Source organism: Tiliqua scincoides, chromosome 6 (genome assembly GCF_035046505.1).
Source record: "Tiliqua scincoides isolate rTilSci1 chromosome 6, rTilSci1.hap2, whole genome shotgun sequence".
Taxonomy (NCBI): Eukaryota; Metazoa; Chordata; class Lepidosauria; order Squamata; family Scincidae; genus Tiliqua; species Tiliqua scincoides.
Window position 1 is genome coordinate 44,988,651 of NC_089826.1, and position 26,921 is coordinate 45,015,571.

The 26,921-nt window shown below is 41.4% G+C and overlaps 1 protein-coding gene across 1 annotated transcript in view; it reads left to right on the forward strand.

Moving 5' to 3' along the window:
- FHDC1 (FH2 domain containing 1) overlaps window positions 1-26,464 on the forward strand; it is a 40,272-nt gene extending 13,808 nt beyond the window's left edge. The window contains exons 2-11 of the mRNA XM_066632674.1: window positions 1,525-1,586; window positions 2,326-2,428; window positions 11,292-11,377; window positions 11,463-11,563; window positions 14,953-15,023; window positions 15,143-15,250; window positions 16,158-16,228; window positions 17,294-17,411; window positions 22,687-22,851; window positions 24,431-26,464. Coding sequence (XP_066488771.1) covers window positions 1,525-1,586; window positions 2,326-2,428; window positions 11,292-11,377; window positions 11,463-11,563; window positions 14,953-15,023; window positions 15,143-15,250; window positions 16,158-16,228; window positions 17,294-17,411; window positions 22,687-22,851; window positions 24,431-26,464 — 2,919 coding nt within the window. The remainder of the gene's footprint in view (window positions 1-1,524; window positions 1,587-2,325; window positions 2,429-11,291; window positions 11,378-11,462; window positions 11,564-14,952; window positions 15,024-15,142; window positions 15,251-16,157; window positions 16,229-17,293; window positions 17,412-22,686; window positions 22,852-24,430) is intronic.
- The last annotated feature ends 457 nt before the right edge of the window (window positions 26,465-26,921 follow it).

Consider the following 26,921-nt stretch of genomic DNA (forward strand, 5'->3'; position numbering starts at 1 on the left):
CACTTCTAGTAACTGCTGCAACCTGGTTCACCAGAGAAATCTGAGAGTCCAGGAGAACTCCCAAACTGCACACCTGTTCTTGTAAGGGGAGCACAGCCCTGTTGAAAGTGGGTAGATGTTTCAGTACCTGCACTGATGTTTTCTTTCTCTGTCTTTTCAGGATTTAGTTTCAGCTTATTGGCTTTCATCTAGTTCCTAATGGTATCAGGTGGATAAAAATGATATCAGGTGGATATGGCATCAGGTGGATAACCTCTTTTGGGGGTGCTCATTAGATCAATCTTCAGAAGTTGAATCCTAGCTAAATATGTAAACAAAACTTTGAGCAGAAGGAAACTTACTAACTTTTATCCCCCTTTTCCATTCTCATTGGAGCTCAAGGCAGACTTAATGCTATTCTGTAGGCCCTTGTGTGTTCACTAGCAGAATTCCTCTTGTAATGCAGTGTATCTGTATATGAGAATCATAGTGAATATATAAATGATACATATACACTGTAGTGGACTGTTAAATGTTCTGGAAGTGTGTATGCAGAAATGATTTATCTTCTCTGGACTTGGGGGGGGGTGTCACTTTTCTGATTCAGCTCTTTTCTGCCATGTCAGAAACATCTCATCAGTGAGAAAGAGGCTTTCTGTAAGTGGAAAAGTGTCTTTTTGTATCTTTTTGTTATAATTGTGCTCCTCATAATTCATCTGTGCATGTGAAACAGTATGTATGCTGTGAAACAAACACTAAGAAAGATACGTATGTGTTAAAGATGAAAGAAACTGTTAGCCTTACAGTGGAAAACAGTGTAACCTGTGAAATTGACTTAATTCTTGCCAGAAAGATGTAAAATTAGCAGTGTTGTGAAGATATAGTAATTTTGAAAGCAGTAAAAGTGGGGCTGTCCCATAAGACAGCTGTACAGTTATCATTGGCCTAAATCCTAACCAGCTTTCCATCACTGGCATAGCGGTGCCAATGGGGCATGTGCTGCATTCTGCAGTTTGGTGGCACTCACAGAGGCCTCCTCAAAGTAAGGAAATGTTTGTTCCTGTACCTTTGAACTGTATTGCCCTTATGTCGGTGCCAGAAAGTGGGTTAGGAGTGTGCCCACTGAGTAGTTACAGCGTTTTTTGATTCTAAATAAAGACAATACTTCTCCCCCTTCTAAAAGTATTATTGTGAATTGTTACCAGCACTATGTTGGGTGCAAATATTTCATGCAGCAAAAATCTTCTGCAGAAAAAATGTCTCATTAAAATGCTTGTGCCCTTATTTGCTGTCCTTATGAATTTACAAATATTCAGTTTAAATGGTAACTCTCATATAATATATTAATATCTGTGCACACATACTTGAGATTATCTGCATACTTTTTCTGGTTAAGACAGACAAAATTGTCTTTGCTTTTGTTATAGGGTAGAATTTTCTCTTGCTTTGTTATGCCAGAAAATGTGAACTAAGTCATCTGGCATGACTGAAGTATGTCTGAACAAGCCTTTGAATGCATTTTGCCATCTTGCTGTCTCTCTTCAGATTAATATTTTGGATGCCAAAAGAAGTATGAATATTGCGATATTTCTGAAGCAGTTCAAGAAGTAAGTTTGAACATCTATTGCAACTGTCAAACATTAAAAAAAAAAGACAGGAAAGGTAAAACATACAGCTGTGAGTAATAGAGCTGCAAGCTTAATCTAACTTGGAAAAGGGTATATAAATTTGACAACTTTTGTACAGTGTTTACTAGAATATGTGATAGTCTAATAACAGCACAATCCTGTGCAAATCTACTTGGAAATATATCCCATTGTATTTGGCGGGGCTTACTTTCATGTGAGTGTGTATAGGATTGCACCTTTTTTTAGAACTGGAATTTAAAACTGAATTTGCAGTGTTATGTCATCTGCAGTACTGGGCACAGTACTTTATTTTTAGCTGAGTTAAAAATTCTTTACCAATTGAAAGCCATTACCGTTTAGATGCGGGTATTTCATTTTTTTTAAAGCTTCCTCTTCAGTTCATGAAAATTGCACAAGAGTAGGAACTGTGGATTGTTTGGCTTTCTGGACATACTGATGGTTTAGGCAAAAATATGCTGCTAGTTTTAGATGCAAGAAGTATAGGTGCTTCTGTTAATTTCATTGGAGCCCCTATAGACAGTGAGGCTACATATATCATTGTGGTGCCAATGTTGCATTAGGAGAAAAGCTGTCATGGCACATGGAACAGAATAACTTATGTAGTTGTATTTGCAGTTGGAAGGTATATAATCTAGTCTATGGAATTGCAGCATTCCTGGTGTTGAAGTAAATTTTGGTTTTATTTTTTCCCCTCAAGATCTGTTGAATCCATAATTCAAGATCTTCACTCAGGAAGAAGTGATCCCTATGGTTCTGAGATATTACGTGAACTTTTCAAGCTATTGCCAGAATCAGAAGAGGTAAGAAAGGAGTTGTGTGACAACATTCTGTTTATTTATTTGTTTAGTGTATGGCATATAATACATGGACTTATATAACAATTAAACTAGATCAAATATCAATGTCCAGTTCATCCAGCCATTCAAGGATAGAGTTACCTTCATTGAAAAAGTCAGACCATGGGCCAGTATACACCCTCAGTTTGCAGCCAGACACAATCTGGTATATGGTTTGGCGGGAAAACCCGCAATCACACTGTGGGGTAGATACTAGTCCCATTTAAACACTGAGTCCCACCATTAGGATATGGATCCTGTTCAAAGTTTTCCAGTGCTGGCGATGTAAACATTCTGTAAATGAAGCAGAGGCAAATAGGCCACTGTTGTGGAAGATGAGAGAAACTGTTTGTCCTAACCTTTGTGGAAGAGCAATATACAAACTAGATATTATAGAATCTTGTTTAAAAAATACAGTGCTTAGTTTGGGACATGCTGATTAATGTCACAAAACATGACATTAGGGCAGGCTTGCAATGATGTTAAATTTGAACAAATGTTTAGGAGGATGTTGTAAATGTTTGTCCTTATAGAACCACCAATATTCTTAGGGATGTTTCATTCCTTTCCTGTTGAGCTCTTGAACACTTTTTGGAAACACTTTTTTTAAGATTAAATTTTTTTTAAATTAAGCGTTTGATTCACTCATTTGATTTACAGTGTAAGTGAGAGAACAAAGTTGAAGGGCAAAAAATTAGGCTTGAAGTAGCGACAACAGTGGATTAGATGGGCCATGAAAAGCTTGCTGAAGAAATGAATTGTGAGAAGAGGTTGAAGGCCAGTGCACAGATGCACACTAGTCTTGTGGAGCCGGCCCTGCATGTGGAGGCAGTAGGTTTGTGGCTGCCAGGGTAGGCCGGCATAGGGTGTGGGAGAGGGTGGCAGAAAGGAGAAATGGAGGGAGGGGGGCGTTCCTGGGTGGAGGAAGGGCAACCCAGGAGGCGGATTGGGCCCATGAGGCGGTGGAAGCGGCCGCAGCAGCACAGGCCAGATCCCAACCTCTGTCCCCAGCCTGAGTGGCATTTCTTGGGTCACTCAGATTTGTGCCTGCAAAATCTATCTTGTATTCAGTTTGATATTTCAGGAGGATGTACCAGTGGGAGTCTGAAGAGGATGTGGAATGTCAGGTATATTGGGGAGTTCTTCTGAAAAAGTGTTGCTGAAACCATGAGAATGAGAAGACCCAGAGATTGTAGACCAAGAGCAGTGGGTTATGAAGCCCTGTGCCCTCCATAGAATCTAAGGCTTGGAGAAGCAGAAACAGATGAGCCACCAATGTCACATTTGTATGTAGCATTTTGCCATTATGACTAGTGGCCTTGTCATAAACTTTGGTATGAGGAGAAGGAGAGAGACAAAAGGACAGTGTTGCAAGGCCCAAGGAATAGAGTGAATTGCAGTATAGCAATTAGGACTGTTCCAAGTGTGTTTCTCAGCATAGATGTTTTCCATCTAACTCAGCGTGGACATGCTTTAACCTGAATATCTTGTTTCTCCAGTGCAGAAATACAGTATTCACAGAGGCCTTTACCTTCATGCAATCTTCTTTTTAGTTAAAACCATAAATAAACATGAATTGTGCAAACCAGTAAATAGTGTGTTTTATTAACTACATAGCTAATGCAGTTATGGCTGCATGTATAATGGGCCACTGTTCTAGATGTTGGATTCTGGGATCTTCTGATTTAACTGCCCATGAACAACAAATCTATATCTGGGACTGAGTGCAGAGTAAAAATTTTGAAAATCTTAGCTTCACTTTTGTTCTTTTAAAACTTAGAGCCACAAGGGTAAGAAAGAGATCTCAGAAGCTAAGCAGGAAACTGAGTGTTTCCAGAGCCTGGAATAGGGCTTCAATATCCTGCATAGCACCTTGCCCCTCCTCTGAATAAATCTATGTTTAGAGGTCTGTACTTTGTTGTCCTTCTGACAGGTCTTCTGGCATGCACAGAAGATTTGTGAAAGAGGCAGAGACTCTTCTCTGACACTTTCACTGTGCTTCAGAAGTGCCCTGATTGCCTTATAAATGCCACATGAAATCAAATACCAAACTAGCATTCTCCCCACCCCTCTGAGATCCAGGCTTGGGGTCAAGGAGAAGAACTGCCTCTTGCTAGATGGAGGTGGCTGGTTTCCATGGTGACTGAATTTGTGGATCCTTGTGTTTTTTTTTTGCAGGATGGCTTATTTAACCTATGTTACGAAATTTGTCTTTTCTTGGTTCAAAGTTGGAAACGTGGCCTTGCCTGCAAGCGACAAGCCCTGAAATGTTTCAGTGTCTGTGCAGAATGTTGTTTGCCAAAGTATCAGTAGGAAATGGCTTCAATGGATTAGGAAGCACAAACATGAAGAGCAGACGCACACTCCTTGAGTGATCTTAAGTGTTGGAACTAATATGCAAGTGGGTCTAGAAAAAAAAATAGAAGTTCCACATAAAAATGGAATAGAAGTAAAAAACAGAATGCTAAGGAAGATGTGGATGACAAGTTCTGTGCCCCTAATATGTTTGCACTGTGGAGTATTACAATATTTTTTTTGAAGGGCCTAGTGTCTTATTACATTTCAAATTGTCTTTCCAGAGACAGGAGTTGTGCTGCTGTATTCATAGCATAGCCAAAGTCTTTAGTCATATGCCTTTTCTAAGAACTTTTCTAGTTCCTCCCTATCCTCTGTTTAGGAACTTATTAGCTATATTGTCTTTAATGGTAATGCTTCTCCTTCTTTATGCACCATTGCTACACTCTCCACACACTGCTATCTCCTGATTCTTAACATGCCTCTTCACCCTTAGGCACATCATTTTCAGCAGGGTATTCTGAATCCCACTCCTCCCTAGGAGGGGCAGGACCTGAGCTTCTTGGATAATCCTGAGCCCTTGCTGTTTTGTAGGCTTTATTAACCATCACACATATGTAACTTACCCTGATTCTCCCTGATGTAGTACACATCCTGGTTTGAAAAACATCAACCAAGTATGCCAACTTGCAGATCTTGTATCTACAGAATTCTGCACAAACGTGAGCAGTGACGTGGCCCTCAGGGTTTTGGATATACTGTATTAGAAATGAAGTGGGAAGGGAAGAGACTGGTTCTTCCTTTGTTTGCTTAGAATTCCCAAAGTGACCACATAGAACTTAATGCTAGAAGCATGGAAGCTGCTTCCCTGTGGCAAGGTACCACTGATATGACTGACTGGATGCCACTGACAGGACCACATATGTGGTTGTATTTCAAGCTGCATTTAGGAAAATGGCTCACATGGTGCTTATGGTAATTCTGATGGAATTGGGCTTAGCTACTAGCATGTAAAGGCTAATAATTCTATTGGGAATTCACTTTGAAAACATTTGCATGGGTAGTGAAGCTAGTAATCTTCAGAGACTCATTTCATACATTAACATGGTTGCTACCTGAAGATTATGTCCTTGGCAGCCTCCCATGCTATATCAAGAACATGAAGATATTTATATTGTATCATACTTACCATGCTGATAGAAAGTAATCTCAGTGAGAAGGGAGATGTTGGCATGCAAGGTGCCTTTGAGTTTCAGCCTACCTGTGGAAAAAGCATTCATATGTTACTGGTGACATTAACATAGAATCCCTAGCATGTATGCGCTGCTGAAACAGAGACGCCTGCGTTGGCTCAGACATGTCGTGAGAATGGATGATGGCCGGATCCCAAAGAATCTCCTCTATGGAGAACTCGTGCAAGGAAAGCGCCCTACAGGTAGACCACAGCTGCGATACAAGGACACCTGCAAGAGGGATCTGAAGGCCTTAGGAGTGGACCTCAACAAGTGGGAAACCCTGGCCTCTGAGTGGCCCGCTTGGAGGCAGGCTGTGCAGCATGGCCTTTCCCAGTTTGAAGAGACACTTGGCCAACAGTCTGAGGCAAAGAGGCAAAGAAGGAAGGCCCATAGCCAGGGAGACAGACCAGGGACAGACTGCACTTGCTCCCGGTGTGGAAGGGATTGTCACTCCCGAATCGGCCTTTTCAGCCACACTAGACGCTGTTCCAGAACCACCATTCAGAGCGCAATACCATAGTCTTTCGAGACTGAAGGTTGCCAACATGATGATGATAAGACAATGGCACAGAGATAACATGAATTGACTAAAAGGGTGTCTCCTTCAGGATGTTCCATATTCAAAAGTCTTAGGATATCATTTGATATCCAGTGTAGAGAAATTTCAGCAAACATGAACCCAAGAATTTCTTAAATAGTGCAGCTCTGCTGTGAGAGTCATGGAGTGCCTTTTGAGACTTAGGTAGAATGTTTTTATGTTAAAATTAAGTAATCAAACCGAGTCCTGTCCCCATGCCCACTCACACCACACAAAAAAATCTGGGTGAAACGGGTACAACTTCTGGGCAGATCTGATACCTTTTGTTTTAGAAAGCAACTTTTGGGTGTGGGAAAGCGTTGGAGTGAGATTACACATATGTGTCGAGGGAAATGGAGGAGGAGATGTGTGGCTACACTTCTTGATTGATGCTTGTTTATCACACCTTGTGAAATACTCAATAATGCATATCCGGTTAAAATTGCAGTTACATTTCACAAAGGTAGTATGCTTGTCTTGAGTGTAGCGACATCTTTACACAACCAAAGGTGCAGGGAAAGATATACACCCACAGCTTCTACAGGGTTTTGTTTTGTTATGAAGATTTATACACCTGCCTTTGATCAAATTATCTCCAAATGACTTGCAACGGATTGCAGTAGTACAAAAACAATTCAGTTAGTGTCTGTGAAGAATTAAAGGTGTAAAAAACTCATAGATCCACAACTCATTTTATTTGCATTAATTCAAATATCGTCTAGGAGTCATTCTGTTTATCATCTCTGTAGTGAAGCAGGAGAAAATTAGAAAACCTCTGCTGGATCAGGCCAGAAACCCACCTAGTCTAGCGTTCTTTTTCCCATAGTGGCCCATCAGCTGCCTCTGGGAAGCCCACATGCAGGCGAAAAAGGCATACTTCTCTCTCTCACCCTTGTTCCCCTGCAACTGTATTCAAAGACATACTGCTGCTGGATCTGAAGGTAGTGGATAGCCATCATGATAGAGATGTCCTCCATGGATTTGCCCTTATATTCTTTTTAATGCCATCCAAGGTAGTGGCCATCACCACATCTTGTGGCAACAAATTCCACAGATGAATTATGTGTTGCGTGCATAATTATACCTGTGCTAATTATACCTCCTTTTTTCCTGGCTGGATCTCCCACCAGTCAGTTTCATTGGATGACCCCTGATTCTATTGTTGTGAGAGGGAGAAAAGCATCTCTCTCCACTTTCTCGGTACCATGCATTTTATAACTCTCAGTCATGTCACACTTTATTTCCCACCTTAAAAAGCCCCAAATGTTATAACCTTGCCTCATAAGGAAGGTGTTCTAACCCTTTCATTATTTTGGTTGCCATCTTTTGCACCTCTTCCAGTTCCACAATATCCTTCTTGAGATGAATATTGGGGCAATTTTATAGCAGAGGTGTTTCCAATCTCTTTCTTAATGACTCCTAGCATGGAATTTTCTTTCTCTGCTGCTGCACATTGGGTCAACATTTTCCCTGAGCTATCCTCCACAACTCCCAAGATCTTTTTTCCTCCAACAGTTTATCACCAACAGCCCAGGTCCCATCAGTGTATATGTGAAGCTGGGATATTTTGCTCAACTGTGCCTCACTTTACACTTGATACTGAACTAAATTTGCAATTTGGTTGCCCATTCACCCAGTCTGGAGAGAGAGGGTTTTGGAGCTCTTCACAATCTGCTTTGGCTTTAACCACACTGAATAGTTAGGTGTCATCGGCACACTTGAACACTTCACTGTTTATCTCTAACTTAACATCAGTTACAAACAAGTTAAAAGTACCAATCCCAAGACTGATCTTTGAGGGTCTCCTTAATTCCCTCTACACTGAGAATTGCTCATTTTTCCATTCTTTCTGCTTCCAGTTCTTTAATCAGTTGTCTGTCCATAAAAAGAGCTATTCTCTTATTCCATGACTGCTAAGTTTACACAGAAGATTTTGACTTTGCCAAAAACTTTTAAAGTTTCTTAATATGTAGTGTCAACTGGATCACATTTATCCACATGTTGTGGACAAGCTTGCAGTCCAATCCTAACCAACTCTCCTGTGCTGATGCAGCCATGCCCAAAGGGGGCATGCCTCATTCTGTGGTGGGGGAGCAGTCATGGAAGGCTCTTCAAGGTAAGGGAATATTTGTTCCCTTAATTTGTGGCTAAATTGTGACTGCATCAGGGCTGGAATACTGGTTAGGACAGGGCTGTCAAAGATCTCTAGAGGCAGGGCTTACCCTTCCAGGCACTCACTATGCTGGTTCTCCTTTAGGAAGGCTTGTTCCTCTAGATGCCTCATAATTTTATTTTTGATTATGCTCTCCATCAATTTATCTTGAACAGATGTTACACTGACTGACTTATAATTCCCCAGTTCCCTCCAGCTCTTTTATTATTATTTTTTTAATTGTGTTAGATGGGCTACCTTCTCATTCTCGTATATTGGCAGAGGCCAATATAAAAGACAGGTTACTTATTTTTTGTGAGAAGACATGCATTTTCACATTTATGTTTCTTAAGAACTCTGGAATGGATATGTTTTGGGTCCAGTGATTTCTTACTGTTTAATTTGTCAATACGTTCTAGAACCTTGTTCCTTATTACTTGTATTTTAGTCATTTTTTTCAGATTCTATCCCTTAGAGGGGCAATTCAGGCTCTACATCTTCTGTAGTGAAGACAAATCCTAAGAATTAATTCAGCTTCTCAGCAAGCTCCCTATCCTCTTTAAGCTCCCCTTTTATTCCCCTTGTTTATCTGATGGTCCAACTGCCTCTGTGGCAGGTTTCCTACTTTTGATGTATTTGATTTTTTTTTTCAGTAGTTTGCCTTGCTGTTTTTAGCCATGCATTCCTCATGTTCTTTGTATCCTTTATTGCCGCTGAGCACCTGGAATGCAGTCCCCATCCAGACTACATCTGAGTGTTCTGTGCGGGTGCCGCACAACATCCTCCCCTTTCGGAGGACATTAGCATTCTGGACAGTTGTGTCATCTGCCCAGCATCCCAGAAGGCCATGCAATAGGACATCCAGGCAGATGTGACTGCCCAGGTGTCCCTTTGTTCTGCAAGAGATGGACGTCATGCAGCACCTGAGTGGAACTGAGAGGTCCGATCACCAGGCAGATGGATCCGCGCAAACACCGGAACTAGCCTCCGGGCCTGGGTTCACAAAGCCCTACTATAAAGCAATTATTATTTTGATTTAGTGTAAATTTCACCTTGACTGGACAGCAGTTACAACATTACACAGTTTTACTCTTCAAGGAGCTTAACATTTTTAAAAAATAGTTTTCCTCTTCACATTCTCACAAATTGTAAAAATATGTCAATGGAGAAGCTTATGTGTTCCAAAAATAACAAAGGGAATGTATCCTTGTTTGAGCATAGACCAAGAATGTGTGAAATTGTTCCCCTAAAGGAGAAATGTAGAGAAAGAAATGGGATGCAACTTGTTTGTATCTCTGTTGTGCAAATGTGTTGGCAGTCTGTCTCATGATAGCTTGTATGTAGCTTTAAGAGTGCTATTAACTACCAGGTGTGTGTGTATTCTGCCAGATTTGTGACAACATGAAGATTGATCTTGTAGTCTCCTATATGTCTGATGCCTGTCCTACAGTGAAATTTCACTAATAAGCCATTCCTGTGGAATCCAAGGCCCTGATTTTTCTAGCAGTACACGTACTCATTGATGTTTTGTTACCCCAAAGCAATATTTTGTGTAAATGTGTGATATAAGTCATGTGGGGGGGGGGGGCATTCATTGGTCCAACATATTCTCTCATCTACCTTATTTAATATATTGGGATGTGGATGATATTTTAGATATACAGTCATTTTAATAAGCCCTAGATGCTTGTATTTGTATCATGTCTCTGAGTCCGGTGTTAAACATTAAGCAGGACGTCATGGGGACTACTGCTGAAAACAGCTGCCTGTGTCTCCTCTTTCCTTATTCTCTTGGAAATGTTCTATATAAAATTCATGATGTTGTGGTACATTTTTCCATTCCAGCAAGTAATAGCCAAATAAGCGAAATGGGTGGAAGAAAACTTGCAAAGCACTGATATTATTTACCATGTTTTGTGTTTCTAGACATTACTGAGGTGGGGGTGGGGGGCGGAGAATATAAAGTGCATGGCTGCTGTTTTCAGTGGCAGCCATGTGTCTGCTGTTACATCTAGTTCTAGCGTCAAAAGCAGACTTTGTAAGTCAGGGTTTCTCAAACTCTGAGGGAGCTTTACTCCCTCAGTAAGTTCTTGTGGGGGAGGGGCCAGGGCAGTGACACAATCCCCAGGATCGCACCACTAAGGGGGGCGAGGGGGATGCTTGTGACTTACTTGGCATGGTGTAGGGCTGCATCCTGCAAAACGGAAGTGCTTTGCACCCGCTTCTGCTGCAGGTTCCAAGCCTTGGGGAGCGCTGCAGAGTGCTGCACAGGGCTCCCCGCACCTCCTGCAGCCTGATGCAGCCCTACACCATGCCAAATAAGTCACAAGCATCCCCCTCACCCCCCTTAGCATCGTGATCCTGGGGATCGCGTTGCTGCCTCCTCCCCCTTCCCCCGCCCCTTAAAGGGACAGGGGAAGCGTTACATGAACTGGTGGGTCGCAACCCAACAGTTTGAGAAACCACCGTTGTAAGTGATATTGATGAATCAAAATTCACCCTTTAAAATTAGCTTGATCCTTGACTGATTAGTATGTGAACCTCTGTCTGTATTTTTCCTCCCTCTAGGTAAAGAGATTAAAAGACTACAGTGGAGACATATCAAAACTGTGTCAAGCGGATTCTTTTATGTACTTGCTAATCCAAGTGCCAAAGTAAGAAAACTTGTAACTCTCTTTTATTCACTACAAATGATCTTACCACGTCTCCCAACTCTGAAGCTGTTTTATTTCTTTTCAGCTACTCACTGCGAATTGAAGCAATGGTGTTAAAAAAGGAGTTCTCCCCATCATGTACTGCTCTACAGAAAGACATGACAATTATAAGAATGGCTACAAAGGGTAATTAAACATGCTACAGCATGCATTAGGGTCTTGTTTTTCTTAGCAAGTTAATCAACCTAACTAGAGAGATGAGATCTGGAATTTCAAGGTACCTATTAGCTATTTAAAGGAAACAAGGTAGCTCTGACACATTCCATAAGGGTGCGTGTGTGTTATCAGTTTGATGTGTGTCTCACACTTCTTGCTCCGCTCCCGAGGCCAGGGTGTTGGAGTAATTTTTCTCCTTCCCCCATTCTTCCTTTTGTGTAACAGCTATATTAAGCTTTCTTCCCCTTCTCCCCAGCTTGGAATAATTTGGAGTTTCTTTCCACCTATGGAATAGTAGAATTAAGTGTGCATGCCCACACCAGCTCTCGTGACCCTATGTTTCATCCCCACACCCCTCCTCATAGTTGCATTTCTCCTTCCCCACTTAAGGTTGACAATGATGCCTACTCTGGGTTGCATTTACCTTGTTTGTTGAGCTGTTCAGTTGCTAATCTCGAGCTACTAGGCCATTGTAAGCAGTGGGCTGTTTGAAGAAGAGCAGAGAAGAATTCTGGGGCTGAGGAGTAATTGCTTTAGGAGTAAGTAGGAGTAATTGCTTTAGGAGCTTGAATGTAGAGTGGAGCAGCAGAAGGGACTTGCCTATATGTGGAAAGCCTGTATTCAGAGAATCATAGTCTTTACATATATGCTTTTTATTTAGGTAGAAGTGGGGTATTTTTGTGATAACAAAATGAAAACACATAACACTGCTTTCTGCACTTCTCATTCTTGTAAAAAAAAAAAAATCTGAAATCTGCTATATCCGCAAAATAATAAAACCATTCTCTAACACCTCTATGTGAATGTGGCTGCATTTGCTGACACTATACCACCTGCTTTACCTACCTAGTATACTTTTGAAGTGATAATTTATAATTATAATTTATAAAAATGTTCCTTTGGAGTAAAACCACATAACACTGCTTTCTGCAAATTTAACTTTGTAAAACATTGAAATACAGTATGCAAAAAACAAAACCGCTTCCACCCACCTCTATATATAGATATCTACCAGTGTTCCATCCTATTACATTTCTAACCCTGTTTAAGCACTAATGCTCATTCAGAATAGTAATTTTTCATGACTGTCACTGAAACTGCAGAACACAGCAGATTTTTTGCTGTCACGGAAAACTGTTGTTAATCCTCTGGCCTCTTAATTGCAGTGGGCCTTTGTGGCTTCCTATTGTCAAACCTTAAATTGTGTTTTTATTTCTCCTTCCCACATCTTTATTTTGAAATTGAAATTTGTTGTGACCTCATTTTGTAGACATGCAGGTAGCTTTTGGAAAACAGTTAATATTCTGACCTTTGCGTCATATCTATTAAACAAGAACAATAACTTATTTTAGACCTGCAGAAATGAATGAGATAAAGACTTGTGCAGTGGAAGTGCTGATGATGAGATACAAGGCTCATCACTGTATTTGGAGAATTGCCTGTGTCCTGGGTGATAATGGGTAGCTGAACTGCAGGATGGTGTTTACTTTTCCTGACTCTAAGATGTTCCTGTTTTTCTTTCTTTATTACCTAGTTTCATCAGCCTTCTCATGAGATTTATTTTTCCCCCCATGGTAAATGAGTATGACTCATTTTCCATAATTGGGAAGCTGACACCAGGATGGGGAAAAATAAAAGCTTGCGGCAATTAGTCTGTCCTTCCAGGACTTAAAATTGTAGTTGTGTAAAGGGTAATAGTGATATAGTAGCAATAGGCTACTAATAGACCAGTTTTGGTGATAAGAAGTATCATCGTACTTTGTGAAATGTCTGTCTTGCTTTTCTGAGAGTATCTTGTTGAGCGACTTCATTAGCATGAAGCATTTTCTGCAAGATTGTAAATTGTAAACTCCTCAGGGCAAGGACCTGTCCTCTGTAAAATAAATACTTGTTGATGGTGCTGTATAAACAAAAAATGGCAGATCAAATAGCTGTACTTTCTGTTTTGGCAGGTTGAATTGCAAAGGGATGCATGTGCTGTCAGGGTGATAAATCCAGTATGTTAAATGTATAAGTTTGATAGGAAATGCTCATATTTCAAATTTGGAGATAAGTAGTACGTGTTTAAAAGTAGGACTACGGTTTCTGGAAGTGTTGGGGTATGTGCATGTTGCCTTAAGATGAACTGATCTCATTCCTTTTTTTCTTCTCTGAAAATTTGTAAAGATCCAGGTTCCTGCACAGTTTGTGACATACGTATATATATAGTCATTATCTGTAGGTTCTATTTCACTTTACAAATCCTTTGAATGTGGTTGCTATAAATTGTGTATTTTTTTTTTCTTCAAAATGCCTTAACGCCAAGATTGAAACATATCAGTTGATGGACGTTATCATGCACCCTGTCAGGCTAGAATCTTAGTTTGTACTCACTATAACTGACTAAACCAGTGGTATTCAAACAGGGGTGTCGCAACGCCCCAGCCTGAGGGCCCTGGTCTCTTTCCCCTTAAGGGGCAGCCAGGAGGCAGGGAGGAGGCAGCGGTGCGATCCCCAGGATTGCGCCGCTCAGGGGGGCTGCAGGGGCTTGGGTACACTTGCCCAAGCCTCCTGCAGCCTCCCAGGCGTGCGGGGAGCCTGCACGACCATCGGCAGGGCTCCCCAGGTCAGGGAAAGTGAGAGTGGGGCAATCACGCCTTGCCTCCGCTAAACCGGAAGTGGAGCGCGATCACTGCACTTTCCCTTCTGATGGAGCTGCAGGGACTGGGGGTGCACCTTCCAGTCCCTGTAGCAGCCGTCCCTGGGTGCGGGGAGCCATGTGCAAGCGCCTGCAGGGCTCCCCAGGTCAGGGAAAGTGAGAGTGGAGAGACCGCACGCTGCTTTCAGTTTAGCAGAGGCAGAGCGCGATCTCTCCACTCCCTGACCTGGGGAGCCCTGCAGGCACTCGTGCACGGCTCCCCGCACCCAGGGACGGCTGCTGCAGGGACTGGAGGGTGCACCCCAGTCCCTGCAGGCCCCTGAGCGACGCAATCCTGGGGATTGCATCACTGCCTTCCCCCTGCCCCTGCTGCCTCCCCTCCACCCCTGCAAAGTCTTACTGTGGGTTTCAAACTCCCTGAGAGTTTGAAAACCGCAGGACTAAACTATCAAGTAATTAGATTTTTTAAAGGGTTGGTTCCAAAATATTATGTGTGCCACTGATGGTTGTCTTGGAAATACTGTATCTGTTTGAAACTTGGCAATTGATATGTGGACTTTTTTTTCTTGTTCAGACACTATAATTTTACCAATAATTCTTTAGTTAACTATAATTTTCCAGAAGAATATACTATTTCTTGGATGCAGTTTGAGAATGGTGGTTCAAAATTCTTTCCCCTCAATCAGCAGCCAGTGAATTCAGATGTTCATGTGTTTTGCAGAGCTCATGTGCTGTGATGAATTGCACTCCATATTGCATCTGGTCCTGCAGGCTGGGAATATTATGAATGCAGTAAGTGGACAAGCCTTGCTTGGGGAACCTGGGCAAAGGAAAAAGAGAATTTCCAGTGTTGTGAATTTACATGTCATACCTCTTCTGTCTTTGTCTTCTCCCACCCCCAAACTCTTTAGGGAGGCTATGCTGGCAATGCAGTTGGCTTTAAGCTATCATCATTACTCAAGTTGGCAGATACAAAAGCAAACAAGCCTGGGATGAATCTGCTTCATTTTGTTGCTTTGGTATGTAAATAACTATTTCCAAGATAAAATGGCAAAATCTAAGTAAGATTGATAGACTCTTGTGGAAGGAATACATGCCACAGGTTTGAAGAATAAAACATAATCCTTTTAAGTTTTGCTGCCATCAATTAAGACTTCCCAAATTTCATTTAGATTTCTAATGGTTAAATCTGGCAGAAAACTGAATAAGTTTGAAGTTTTGGAGCTACCTCTGGTGCTGCATTTAAAATCTAGATGGTCTAATATGCCTCTCCCAGCCATTCCAGGCTCAGATTGTGGATATTGAGGAAATTGCTAGATCTGATTGCTTAAAGGTAATCAAAATAAATATTTTCTCAGTAGATTTAACAGGAAAATGCCCTCGTTAATCCTTTTTGAAACTAGTCATCTTTTTTATAATTCTCTTTCATTTATATAGACAGCGGTCTTTTTTGTAATTCATTTAAACTGATGTGATTGCTTTTCATCGTTGCCAAAATTTATGCGATTCCTTTAGAGTGCATAAGGGTTAGCATCCAAGGCTGTGCCATTGTGGTTCTCTCTGTGCAAATTGGTTTAACAGCTAATCTGAAGACTCTCGGGGAGGAGGAGAAGGAAAAGAGTGGCGATTAGTCAGGAAATGCTGTATTAGCTGGTACAAAGGGTATTAGTGCACTGAGGTTACTTAATGTTCCTTGGGACTTTCCCCCCTTTTTCCAGGGTAGAACAGCTAATGCTCAGCTTCAACTGGAAAAAAAAATTTAACTTGTTAAATAAGATACTCATTTTGAGTGAGGGTTTTCTAAAACAAACACAGCAGGTTTCAAGCAGCAGCCTCTTAATTGCCCTTTCCAAAAGACCTAAGTTGAGGTACTATAGGGCTTCAGCATGGTAGTGGAATGTTATGGGGATCTTTTGTTTGTTTCAGGAAGCCCAGAAAAAGGATAAAGTTCTTCTAACCTTTTCAGAAAAATTGCACCATGTTCAGGAGGCAGCCAGGTAAGTGAGGGGAACAGAACAGTGACTGGAAACCTTTTCTTCCGTGAAGCACTTAAAATACATGCAGAAAGTTTTTTGGCATGAAAATTGAGATCTTAACCAGGTTTACCATACAGTAGACTCTGGTTTCATTTTCACTGCAAACAGAATGATGCCTGCAGGTTTCAAAGTTTAATGAATGGATCTGTATGTGGTTTGTTAGGTGGCTGTTAACTTATTAGAGATTATTGGTCTATACATTGTTTTGTTGATGGCTCAGCATTACAGGGGATAGCTTGAATAAGGTAAAGTTTCCCTTGACTAAGCTAGATCAATGACTTTGGTAGAGGGCTGCTCTACCAAAGGGTAGAGTCTGTGTGCTGATAAATCCTCCAAAACTCTACCGACAGAAAACCAAAACTACACCTGGTTTGTTGCATAAGCCTACATATTCCTGATGGTCACTTTGGGCTTTTAACATTGAAGGCTAATAGTTGAATTAGCCAGATAATGATTTTTATTTGGTTAGTGAGAAGGGGAGATACCCTTGTTTCGCCTTATCTCACCTCATCAGGTGAGAAGCAAGCACTGCCTTATCAGGAAGAAGATGGGGCAAATTGGTGAGGTCTTTGTAAAACTTCCATCTTGGTAGTATTTCATTTCTGTGCCAATGTACTGTGAATGGTCATGGACACACAGAACAGGAATTGCCATGTTGATAGTATTCCACTGCTGTTTACAGCCCATGTGGACCCCATGACTTGAGCATCAAAAACTCTCTTAACTTAGTACTAGGCAGTCTAGGGGATGATTTTGCCCTTGGATCCAAGTCTAATTGCAGTGACCTCCTAATGAAATACCTTTGGAACAAAGCCTTCCTCACTGAAAAGTAGACGGGAAAAATTGTTCTTAATTTTTAAAAATTAGGAAGATTTCCCCAGCTGGCAGGTCTAATGTGTTGTTTTGGTTATACTGAGACAAAACAAAGCTATGTTTTGTTTTGGAATAACACAGGCAAATACAGTATTTCAGTGCCAGGATACCTACTTTCTCAAAAATTCCTTATCAACTTTTTTTTTCTTTCAGAATATCTATGGAAAATGTAGACGTGGAACTTCATTCTCTCTCAGCCAAGACAAAATCCCTTAAGGACAACATTAAACGGGACTCAGAGCTTTTTCACCAGATGGAAGGCTTTCTCCAGGTTTGTTACTGTGTATCCTGCCGCTTCTGTGTTTGACTGTGCCCATAATCTGTGCCAGCTGATTGAATTTTCACTGATGTGCTTAACAGGCCATAATGCAATTCCTTCACCTTAAATAACTTGTTCAGGGGTTCTCCTGCTGCAGTCTTGCTTATCATATATAAGTATTTTAAGAGATTACTTTTTACAGGGAAGCATATTGAGTGTGTATTCTCCCTCAGGCATAGGCAGGCGCCTCTTGAGTTTCTGTGAAATGGTTCGCAGAGATCAGTAGATAGTTGCAAATAAATTTGCTAGTCTCTATCTGTCGCTTTGAATAGCAATATATTGCATCTTAAACTAAGTGTTGCCAAGCTATAGGTCTGTAGCATTTCTTACTGTATTACCGTTAAACTTGTACAAAAATAGTAATTTAAACAAATTCTCCCACTAGCAGATACCTCTCCATTTAATGTGCAGCTTCAGTGTTTTTCTGTTTTAATTAGTCTGTTTTTGATTTAATGTATCTTGATATTCATTGTTAGTGCTTCATGTCACATACAATTTAAATTTTAGTCAGGTAGCATGTAGTATTACTTAGAGATGGTTTGGCTCATACTACAAATTTCATAACTTCTACTATCATGTCTGCTGTATCTATCAACTACTTGAGAGTCCAGATTTTCATTTGTGGTTTGAAAAAAAAAAAGGAACAAGGGTGTTGATCTCCCAGTTGCACAGAAAAGCTTACTCCCTGACCCCTCCACCATAGGCATGTTTATTTCTTGTGAAATGTGTGACATAACAGAGAGCAGGAAATGGAGTCCCAGTTGTCTCTCTGGATGTTAGTATGATAGTAATTAGAGTGGCGCCTGACTTAGCATGGTGGTACTGTCTCAAATAAGCTGTTGTGTTGTGTTTACTAGTGATAACTGCTAAAACCGAAGTAAGGATTAGTTCATATATTACACATAGGTGACCATGGCTGTTTCTTCTTCTCAACTGCTGTATGGAATATGCATCTTATAGATCTTGCTCACATTGGCCTGTCATCTCACAGATGACAAGCTGTACCTGCTGAAATTCCTGCTTCTACACAGTTGTTAAAGGTTCAGGAGCCCTAAAGTTGATAGGTGGCCACTCCTGTGCTATATAAATAATAATATGCAGTGTGAGTTACCTCTAAAGTTGTTATATTTTTATTGATTATTTGTCATATTCATATTTATTCCCTATAAGTGAACCAATGCGCTAACAAAGATTAAGCGTGCAATCCCAACCAATTTTCCAGTACCAAGGTAAGGGCAATGAAACTTCAAGGTAAGAGAACAAACATTGCCTTACCTTGAGGAGGCCTCCGTGACTGCCCCCCAACTGCAGGATGCAGCACATGCCCCACTGGCATAGCTATGTCAATGCTGGAAAGTTGGTTAGGATTGTGCCCTAAATAGGATAGGCTGTAGTTGGCCTTCGCTGACATCAAGGGAAACTTGTTTTATTTATTGCTACTAAGAAATTTAGATATTGGAATCTGAATTTTCAACATCTGTCAATATAGGTTCCCATGCTTATACTGATTAACAATACATATGAACAATTGTAGTCTGTTAGTTGCTACTGGATTCATATTGTCAGGACATGTTTGAGCTTTTTTTTTTTTTGGCTTCTCTGTTACCTCTCTCTGTTTTTATTCTGTGTGTATATATAGATTTATCTGTCTATATATAGATAGATTTATCTGTTCACACACACCTCAGACTTGAGTACAGATAATTGATTAGACATAATTACAAGCATGTATCTTGATGCTTTTATTTGACTAGTACATCTTACATAATCCTCCCTTAAAATTGCAAGTGATTGTCCCCGTTTAAAAATTGGCATCTCTCATCCTCATGAATAAGCTATGAAAAAAGTCAGCTTTCCATGTCCTTCCTTTAATTTACCTTCACTCTGCCTTGTTGGGAGATGATTTTTTTTCCCCTTTTGGATGACTGACAAACTAAGATTATCCACTCTTGTTCAGTTAGCATTTACACACCTCTGACTGAGCTCTTTCATTATAATGAAGCCACCAAAAAAAAAATAACATAATACATTTGTGACATGAGCTTTTCATTTTTAAAGAATGCCCTTTAATGAAATTAATGAAATTGCTGAAAGCAGTTCATTTGTTTTTCTGCTTGTCTGCATGCTATTTGTGAGCAAGAAACTGAAAGAGAAACAAGCTAACTTTTTGTTATTTTTTTAATCCACTGCTGCAGCATCTTTGCTTAGTCAAACAATTGTTGGATTGTGTTTGTCAAACTTCATATGGGATTTGAGTTTCAGATTAAGGGTTTCTAAGAGGACTATACTGACTCATGTTACCATTTAAAAGGCAGACCTAGAGCTGAGTTCTCATAAGTCACACTGTTGTCACACATTAAGGGGAATAATAAAAGCTTCTTCAAATATGTTAGAAGCAGGAAACCCGCCAGAGAAGCGGTTGGCCCTCTGGATGGTGAGGGAGGGAAAGGGGAGATAAAAGGAGACTTAGAGATGGCAGAGAAATTAAATGAGTTCTTTGCATCTGTCTTCACGGCAGAAGACCTCGGGCAGATACCGCTACCCGAACGGCCCCTCCTAACCGAGGAGTTAAGTCAGATAGAGGTTAAAAGAGAAGATGTTTCAGACCTCATTGATAAATTAAAGATCAATAAGTCACCGGGCCCTGATGGCATACACCCAAGGGTTATTAAGGAATTGAAGAATGAAGTTGCAGATCTCTTGACTAAGGTATGCAACTTGTCCCTCAAAACGGCCACGGTGCCAGAAGATTGGAGGATAGCAAATGTCACGCCTATTTTTAAAAAGGGAAAGAGGGGGGACCCGGGAAACTATAGGCCGGTCAGCCTAACATCCATACCGGGTAAGATGGTAGAATGCCTCATCAAAGATAGGATCTCAAAACACATAGACGAACAGGCCTTGCTGAGGGAGAGTCAGCATGGCTTCTGTAAGGGTAAGTCTTGCCTCACGAACCTTATAGAATTCTTTGAAAAGGTCAACAGGCATGTGGATGTGGGAGAACCCGTGGACATTATATATCTGGACTTTCAGAAGGCGTTTGACACGGTCCCTCACCAAAGGCTACTGAAAAAACTCCACAGTCAGGGAATTAGAGGACAGGTCCTCTCGTGGATTGAGAACTGGTTGGAGGCCAGGAAGCAGAGAGTGGGTGTCAATGGGCAATTTTCACAATGGAGAGAGGTGAAAAGCGGTGTGCCCCAAGGATCTGTCCTGGGACCGGTGCTTTTCAACCTCTTCATAAATGACCTGGAGACAGGGTTGAGCAGTGAAGTGGCTAAGTTTGCAGACGACACCAAACTTTTCCGAGTGGTAAAGACCAGAAGTGATTGTGAGGAGCTCCAGAAGGATCTCTCCAGACTGGCAGAATGGGCAGCAAAATGGCAGATGCGCTTCAATGTCAGTAAGTGTAAAGTCATGCACATTGGGGCAAAAAATCAAAACTTTAGATATAGGCTGATGGGTTCTGAGCTGTCTGTGACAGATCAGGAGAGAGATCTTGGGGTGGTGGTGGACAGGTCGATGAAAGTGTCGACCCAATGTGCGGTGGCAGTGAAGAAGGCCAATTCTATGCTTGGGATCATTAGGAAGGGTATTGAGAACAAAACGGTTAGTATTATAATGCCGTTGTACAAATCGATGGTAAGGCCACACCTGGAGTATTGTGTCCAGTTCTGGTCGCCGCATCTCAAAAAAGACATAGTGGAAATGGAAAAGGTGCAAAAGAGAGCGACTAAGATGATTACGGGGCTGGGGCACCTTCCTTATGAGGAAAGGCTACGGCGTTTGGGCCTCTTCAGCCTAGAAAAGAGACGCTTGAGGGGGGACATGATTGAGACATACAAAATTATGCAGGGGATGGACAGAGTGGATAGGGAGATGCTCTTTACACTCTCACATAATACCAGAACCAGGGGACATCCACTAAAATTGAGTGTTGGGCGGGTTAGGACAGACAAAAGAAAATATTTCTTTACTCAGCGCGTGGTCGGTCTGTGGAACTCCTTGCCACAGGATGTGGTGCTGGCGTCTAGCCTAGACGCCTTTAAAAGGGGATTGGACGAGTTTCTGGAGGAAAAATCCATTATGGGGTACAAGCCATGATGTGTATGCGCAACCTCCTGATTTTAGAAATGGGTTAAGTCAGAATGCCAGATGTAGGGGAGAGCACCAGGATGACGTCTCTTGTTATCTGGTGTGCTCCCTGGGGCATTTGGTGGGCCGCTGTGAGATACAGGAAGCTGGACTAGATGGGCCTATGGCCTGATCCAGTGGGGCTGTTCTTATGTTCTTATGTTCTTATGTCTTACTGTGTTAGAACAATATGGTGGCCACAGGGAGAAATCCTAAAGAAATGTTGGAAGCCAGCTGTTTTTTTTTTTAGTTATTGTCCTGAGGTGGAACTTCTAATCTGTCACTTTGAAAAATGTTTTGAGGCCCTAAAGTCACTCCAGCTTTGTTTATTACACAGATAAGGAGTACAAGTAGCTTCCTGCATTATTATGTCACGTATCACTGATCTTGGTAATACTTGAGCACCAAAGGAGAACTTCTAATGTTGTCTTCATTGCTACTATAATAAACAATCATGTAACCTTAGTTGTAGTTTGCCCTCCTCTTCCCCTAAGGCTGGCAGGAGCTACTCTACTGCCAGTTACTACTTCAGGTTATTCCTTTGTTTTTCTGGATTGTCTAGATCTGTGCTTCCCAAATGTTTTAGTACCATGAACCACTTCGTCAGCCAGGTGCTCCAGAATACCTTGCGGCGGCTGGGTAGTACCCCAGAATGCCTTGTGGCACCAGTCAGAACTGGTTTACAATGCTTTTATGACCCACCAAAAATTGGCTCTTTGCCCCCTGGTGAGTCATGATCCACAGTTTGGGAAGTGTTGGTCTAGATATTTTCATTTAGGTAGGCAACTCATTTCCAGAGCTAGTATTGTAATTACTCTCCAACCACTGTGCCTTTTATTTCAGTAGAGAAACAGACATTATTTTGCAATGGAATAGCCATCAGTTCATGATGGCTTTCCTTCTAACATCTTTGGTCTAGGAAAGGCCTTTGAGGTACCAAAATGTACATGACTAGTAACCCAAGTTGCCAGGTAAGATGTATTAAAAACAAAAAACTTGATTTCACTGCTGCTGAAAGTAGCACATGTATATGTCATATGTAGATAAGAGGCTAATAGTCCTAATAGTCCTTTGTTGTTTCTTTTAATTATAGTTTGCTGTGAAAGAACTAAAAGAGCTGGAACATTTTAAACGAGATTTGCTGAAGGAAGCGCATGTTCTTATGGACTTCTTGTGTGAAGATAAAGACGCCATGAAACTGGAGGAGTGTTTTCAGATATTTAGGGATTTTTGTCTAAGGTTTAACAAAGCTGTTAAGGTAAGAATGATACATTCTCACTTCAGAACTAAGCACGCACCTTGATTCTTATGGAATGAAGCTGATTCATTGGCAAGTGACCTCATGGTGCTAAACCTTTGCATGATGTGATGGAACAAGGCTGTCTGCCTGTAGGGCTTTTGTGATCCCATGTAAAAATGCTGTTTCCTGCTAATGTGAAGCAAAACACTTTGTTATTTCAAAGATCTTATTGAAAGTATATATATTTCGATTGCTTTGTCTGACAGGTGCTTTCTCTCTTGTTTTCCCTATAAGAAAAGCAAATTTTTTGCATTGGTATAGTTTGACTGGAGAAGGACATATTTAGACCCATCTTGTGCCCTAGTGAGATTCTGCTGTGGCCCAGGTTTGGGAGTGGGAGAGAGATTACAAACATCAACCATCACCTACAAATACATACATGCATAAGACCTTTATTGGCATAGATAAAGGAAATACAGAACAACAAACAAACCACACACAAAAAAAACAATAAAATAAAACAATCATAACACCTACAAATACATTGCAGGTGGCTGCATGGCTGGTTCTCTGATTATGGCATGCAAACACTGTAACCCTTGCAATGTTTATTTCATGACAATAGGCAAAATACTTGGAGACAGCTCTGTCTACTGAAAGTGTGTTTGACTCCAAAACCATACTGTGTATTTTATTTCCAAAACCATGCATGTGGAATAGCAGTAATAAAGCAATATACTTGTTTGAGGGGCAGAAAGTAAGAGTTGCTTCCCAAAATAAACGTGCTTCTAGCTAGATCTCATACTTAATATATTAAATCTACCACATGTGTATATTGAGTGTCGAATGGGAAGAAGGGCAGCAGAAAATCAGAGCCAATCCTATGCATGTCTACTCAGGAGTAAGTCCCATTATCATCAATGATCCTTACTCCCATTTAGGTTTCACTAGAACTTCAGCCTCAGCAACATTAATTGGATAGAGTTTGGGGGACTTATGATGGTGGGAAACCCAAGTTCTAATTCTTGCTCCGTTCTGCCTGAGGTTACCATTTAGTGTAATGGGTTAGCAATATTATTGATAAACCCTGCAAGGTAGGTCAAGGTTCAAGTTGGAAATGCATGAACGTGTTTTGTATGAATGATAATTTGGGCATGACTTCATTGTGGCCAGGGATAAAAAATCTCTGACCCAAGGCTATTCAAGGTGCTCCACCCAAACCTTGATACTTAAAAGTGATGGACAGCAAAATCTGGCCACAGTTTTACCATATCCATTTTTGGCAAGTGTTTTGAGCTAATTAATTAGAACTGTGTATTATATCATAGCTGAACTACATTTTTTTTACAGGAAGTTGCAGCATGGTGAAATAAAATGGCATGGGGAGGAGAGAATTTTGTACCATTTCTGCCAACAAGGTTATGGCGATCCTTTTCTCTACCATATATGGTACCATATTAGAAAATGTTTGCCATGATTTGTACTTGAGAACCAAACTGAAAAGACAGGGGACATTGAAGAGCATGAGTCAAACATAAACATTCTGTCATTTCAAAATTATTTTTTATGTATGGGGTTCTTTTCCATTTCTAAACAGGAAAACAAAGAAAGAGAGACCCAAGAAATCCACCAGTTGCAACGACTGAAAGATATGGAGGAAAGGCGCAGGTCCTGGGCTGTTGGAGAACTTGGGGCATTTGGCCGGAGCAGCAGTGAAAATGATGTTGGAATGCTAACTAAGAGAGGACTTGAAGAATTTCTCCCCTTCTTGCAGCAAAGACCCCAGAGTCCTTCCTACAGAAATGCCAACATTAGGCGTTCCCGGCATTCCTTAGGAGTCACTGCAGACCGAGAACTGTTGACTTTCCTGGAGACTTCAAAAGATGAGGATGCAAGCAAGTCCAACAGCCTTCCTCATGCACATGCAAGTCAAGAAAGACCCAGCATAGCTTGGACTGATTCTAAAGAGCCTGGAGATCCCAGCTTCACTAACTTGCATTTACAACGGGCATCTGACGGAGGCATGGACTGCAGTTATTTCCGGTTACCCACATCTCACTCTGATCACATAAAAGACCGTGTCAAATTAGATGCTGTGAATACCGACCTCTGTAATGAACAAGAGAGTGCTGACAGTGATAAGTACAAATTCAATGTGCCTTGTATGGAAGCGACAGGTACAGCCCCCTGGGATCTGTCTCTTGAAGAACATGAACTTGTTTCAGGACTGCTTAAGTTTGACTTCCATGGAACAAATGCTATGGAGGACCCATCCACAGTTCATTTTGAGGTTGGTGCAAGAGATTTTGAGACTCTGGGTGACTCAAACTTCTACTCTTCTGGCAAAGCAGGTGATCCGGTACCTGCCTGCAGAAAATCTAAAGAGACTTTTTACAAACCTGAATACTCTGCCAAAGTGTCAAGTCATGTACATGATGATTCAGAATCCAACAATGATAGTCCCACATCTTCAGATGGCAGTGTTTCAGGAATTAAGGCACATGGGCCAACAACGTTCTATGTATCAGATACTTCTGATTGTTCTTTGACACTTGATCCATCAGAAGGAAACTATCCAAATTTAGGTGGTAACAAATTGAACAGGGAAGGTGGTGCTATGGCCCCTTTTATGAATGATCTACAGACTGGCAACAGTGCCATCTTAGACACAGGTTCCTCATTTCCAAATGACAAAGAAGATTTGGGCAGCAAGTCTGAATTTCTGAAGGAGAAACCTGTAAAAAGCAAAGATGCAGTGGGACCAAAGAGAAATTCGCTTAAAGAGAAATCTTCCAGTTCTATAAAGTCCAGCACTAGTCCTCCAAACCACCCCAGACCAGTCAGAACTCTGAATTCCTCAGAGAATGCAAGCATGAGAAAAGTAGTTCCCATTTCCAGATCAACAAAAGCAGCGCCCCCGAGTTCTACCAAAAAGCCAGAAGCCAAGCCGGCATCTCGAGACACCAGCGTTGCAGAAACAAGGCTAATGCGTCGCAACTCCATCCGAGGCATCGCAGATCCGGTGTCAAAACCTCCTTATAGGCAGAGCATATCAGTAGAGGAGCCCAAGCTGCAGCGAGGAACTGCAACCTCAAGCAGTGGCAATTTTGAGAGGGAGCCACTTCAGCACAAAGGCTCCTTCAAGAAGCCAAGCTCCAAACCCGTCCGATACATTCCCAAGTCCAAAAACGATGAAACCAAGATGTGCCGTTCCTCAGTCAAAACCCAACTCCCTGCAGATCCTAGCAAAAACACAACTGTCACTGTCCCCAAGACACCAGCACCTGTTCCAAGCTTTGCCAGAAATACAGTGGCTTCTTCCTCAAGATGTGCAAAAGTGGATTTGCCTGCCACCTCCAGACCGCCAACCCTCACAAGGTCTCTGTCTCAGAGGCTGCCCAGGATGAGAATGACGGCAGCCTCAGATGACTCCAGTCCAAAGGACAATAGCGGAAGCACATTGAAAAGGGCAAATAGTGCTAGAATGATAAAAAGGAACACTGACAGTAGTGACCTTAGTGTTAAAGTGGAACCTGTGCTGAGGGATCAAACCATAACCGAAGCGTCTGTATCCCTTCAAAGTAAAGATGGAAATCAGACTACCATAGGGAAACTACTGAATCACTTTTGAAAGAGAGAATAAGGGGGTTTGTATCATAAGGCAATCTAGAATGTGAAAACCAGCTTTCTCAACACTGTTGTGAAATATCCCAAATGGCAATATTGTCTTTTAATGGTATCAGATGCAAATTAAGGTACACTGTGCATCAGCAAAAGAGTAACTATTTTACTCTTGTCTTGATCCTGCTGTATGTCTGAATTGAATGTATTCACGTTTGTACTGTGATGGAATAGCTGTAACAAAGTTCCCTTGCTTTTGAGAGGCGGTACATCCACACAGATTTTATGTGATAGATGATTTTACATACTTTTATCTAGAGAAAGGGGGAGGGAGTTAAAACTAGGGATTTTGGCCAGTTCCTGTAAAACCACTGCTTTTCTGACAATGCAGCTCTGAACACTGTTTGGAAAAGTATGAGAAGCAGACTTGGGTCACTAAATTCCTTGGCTCCAATAACACAGCTGTG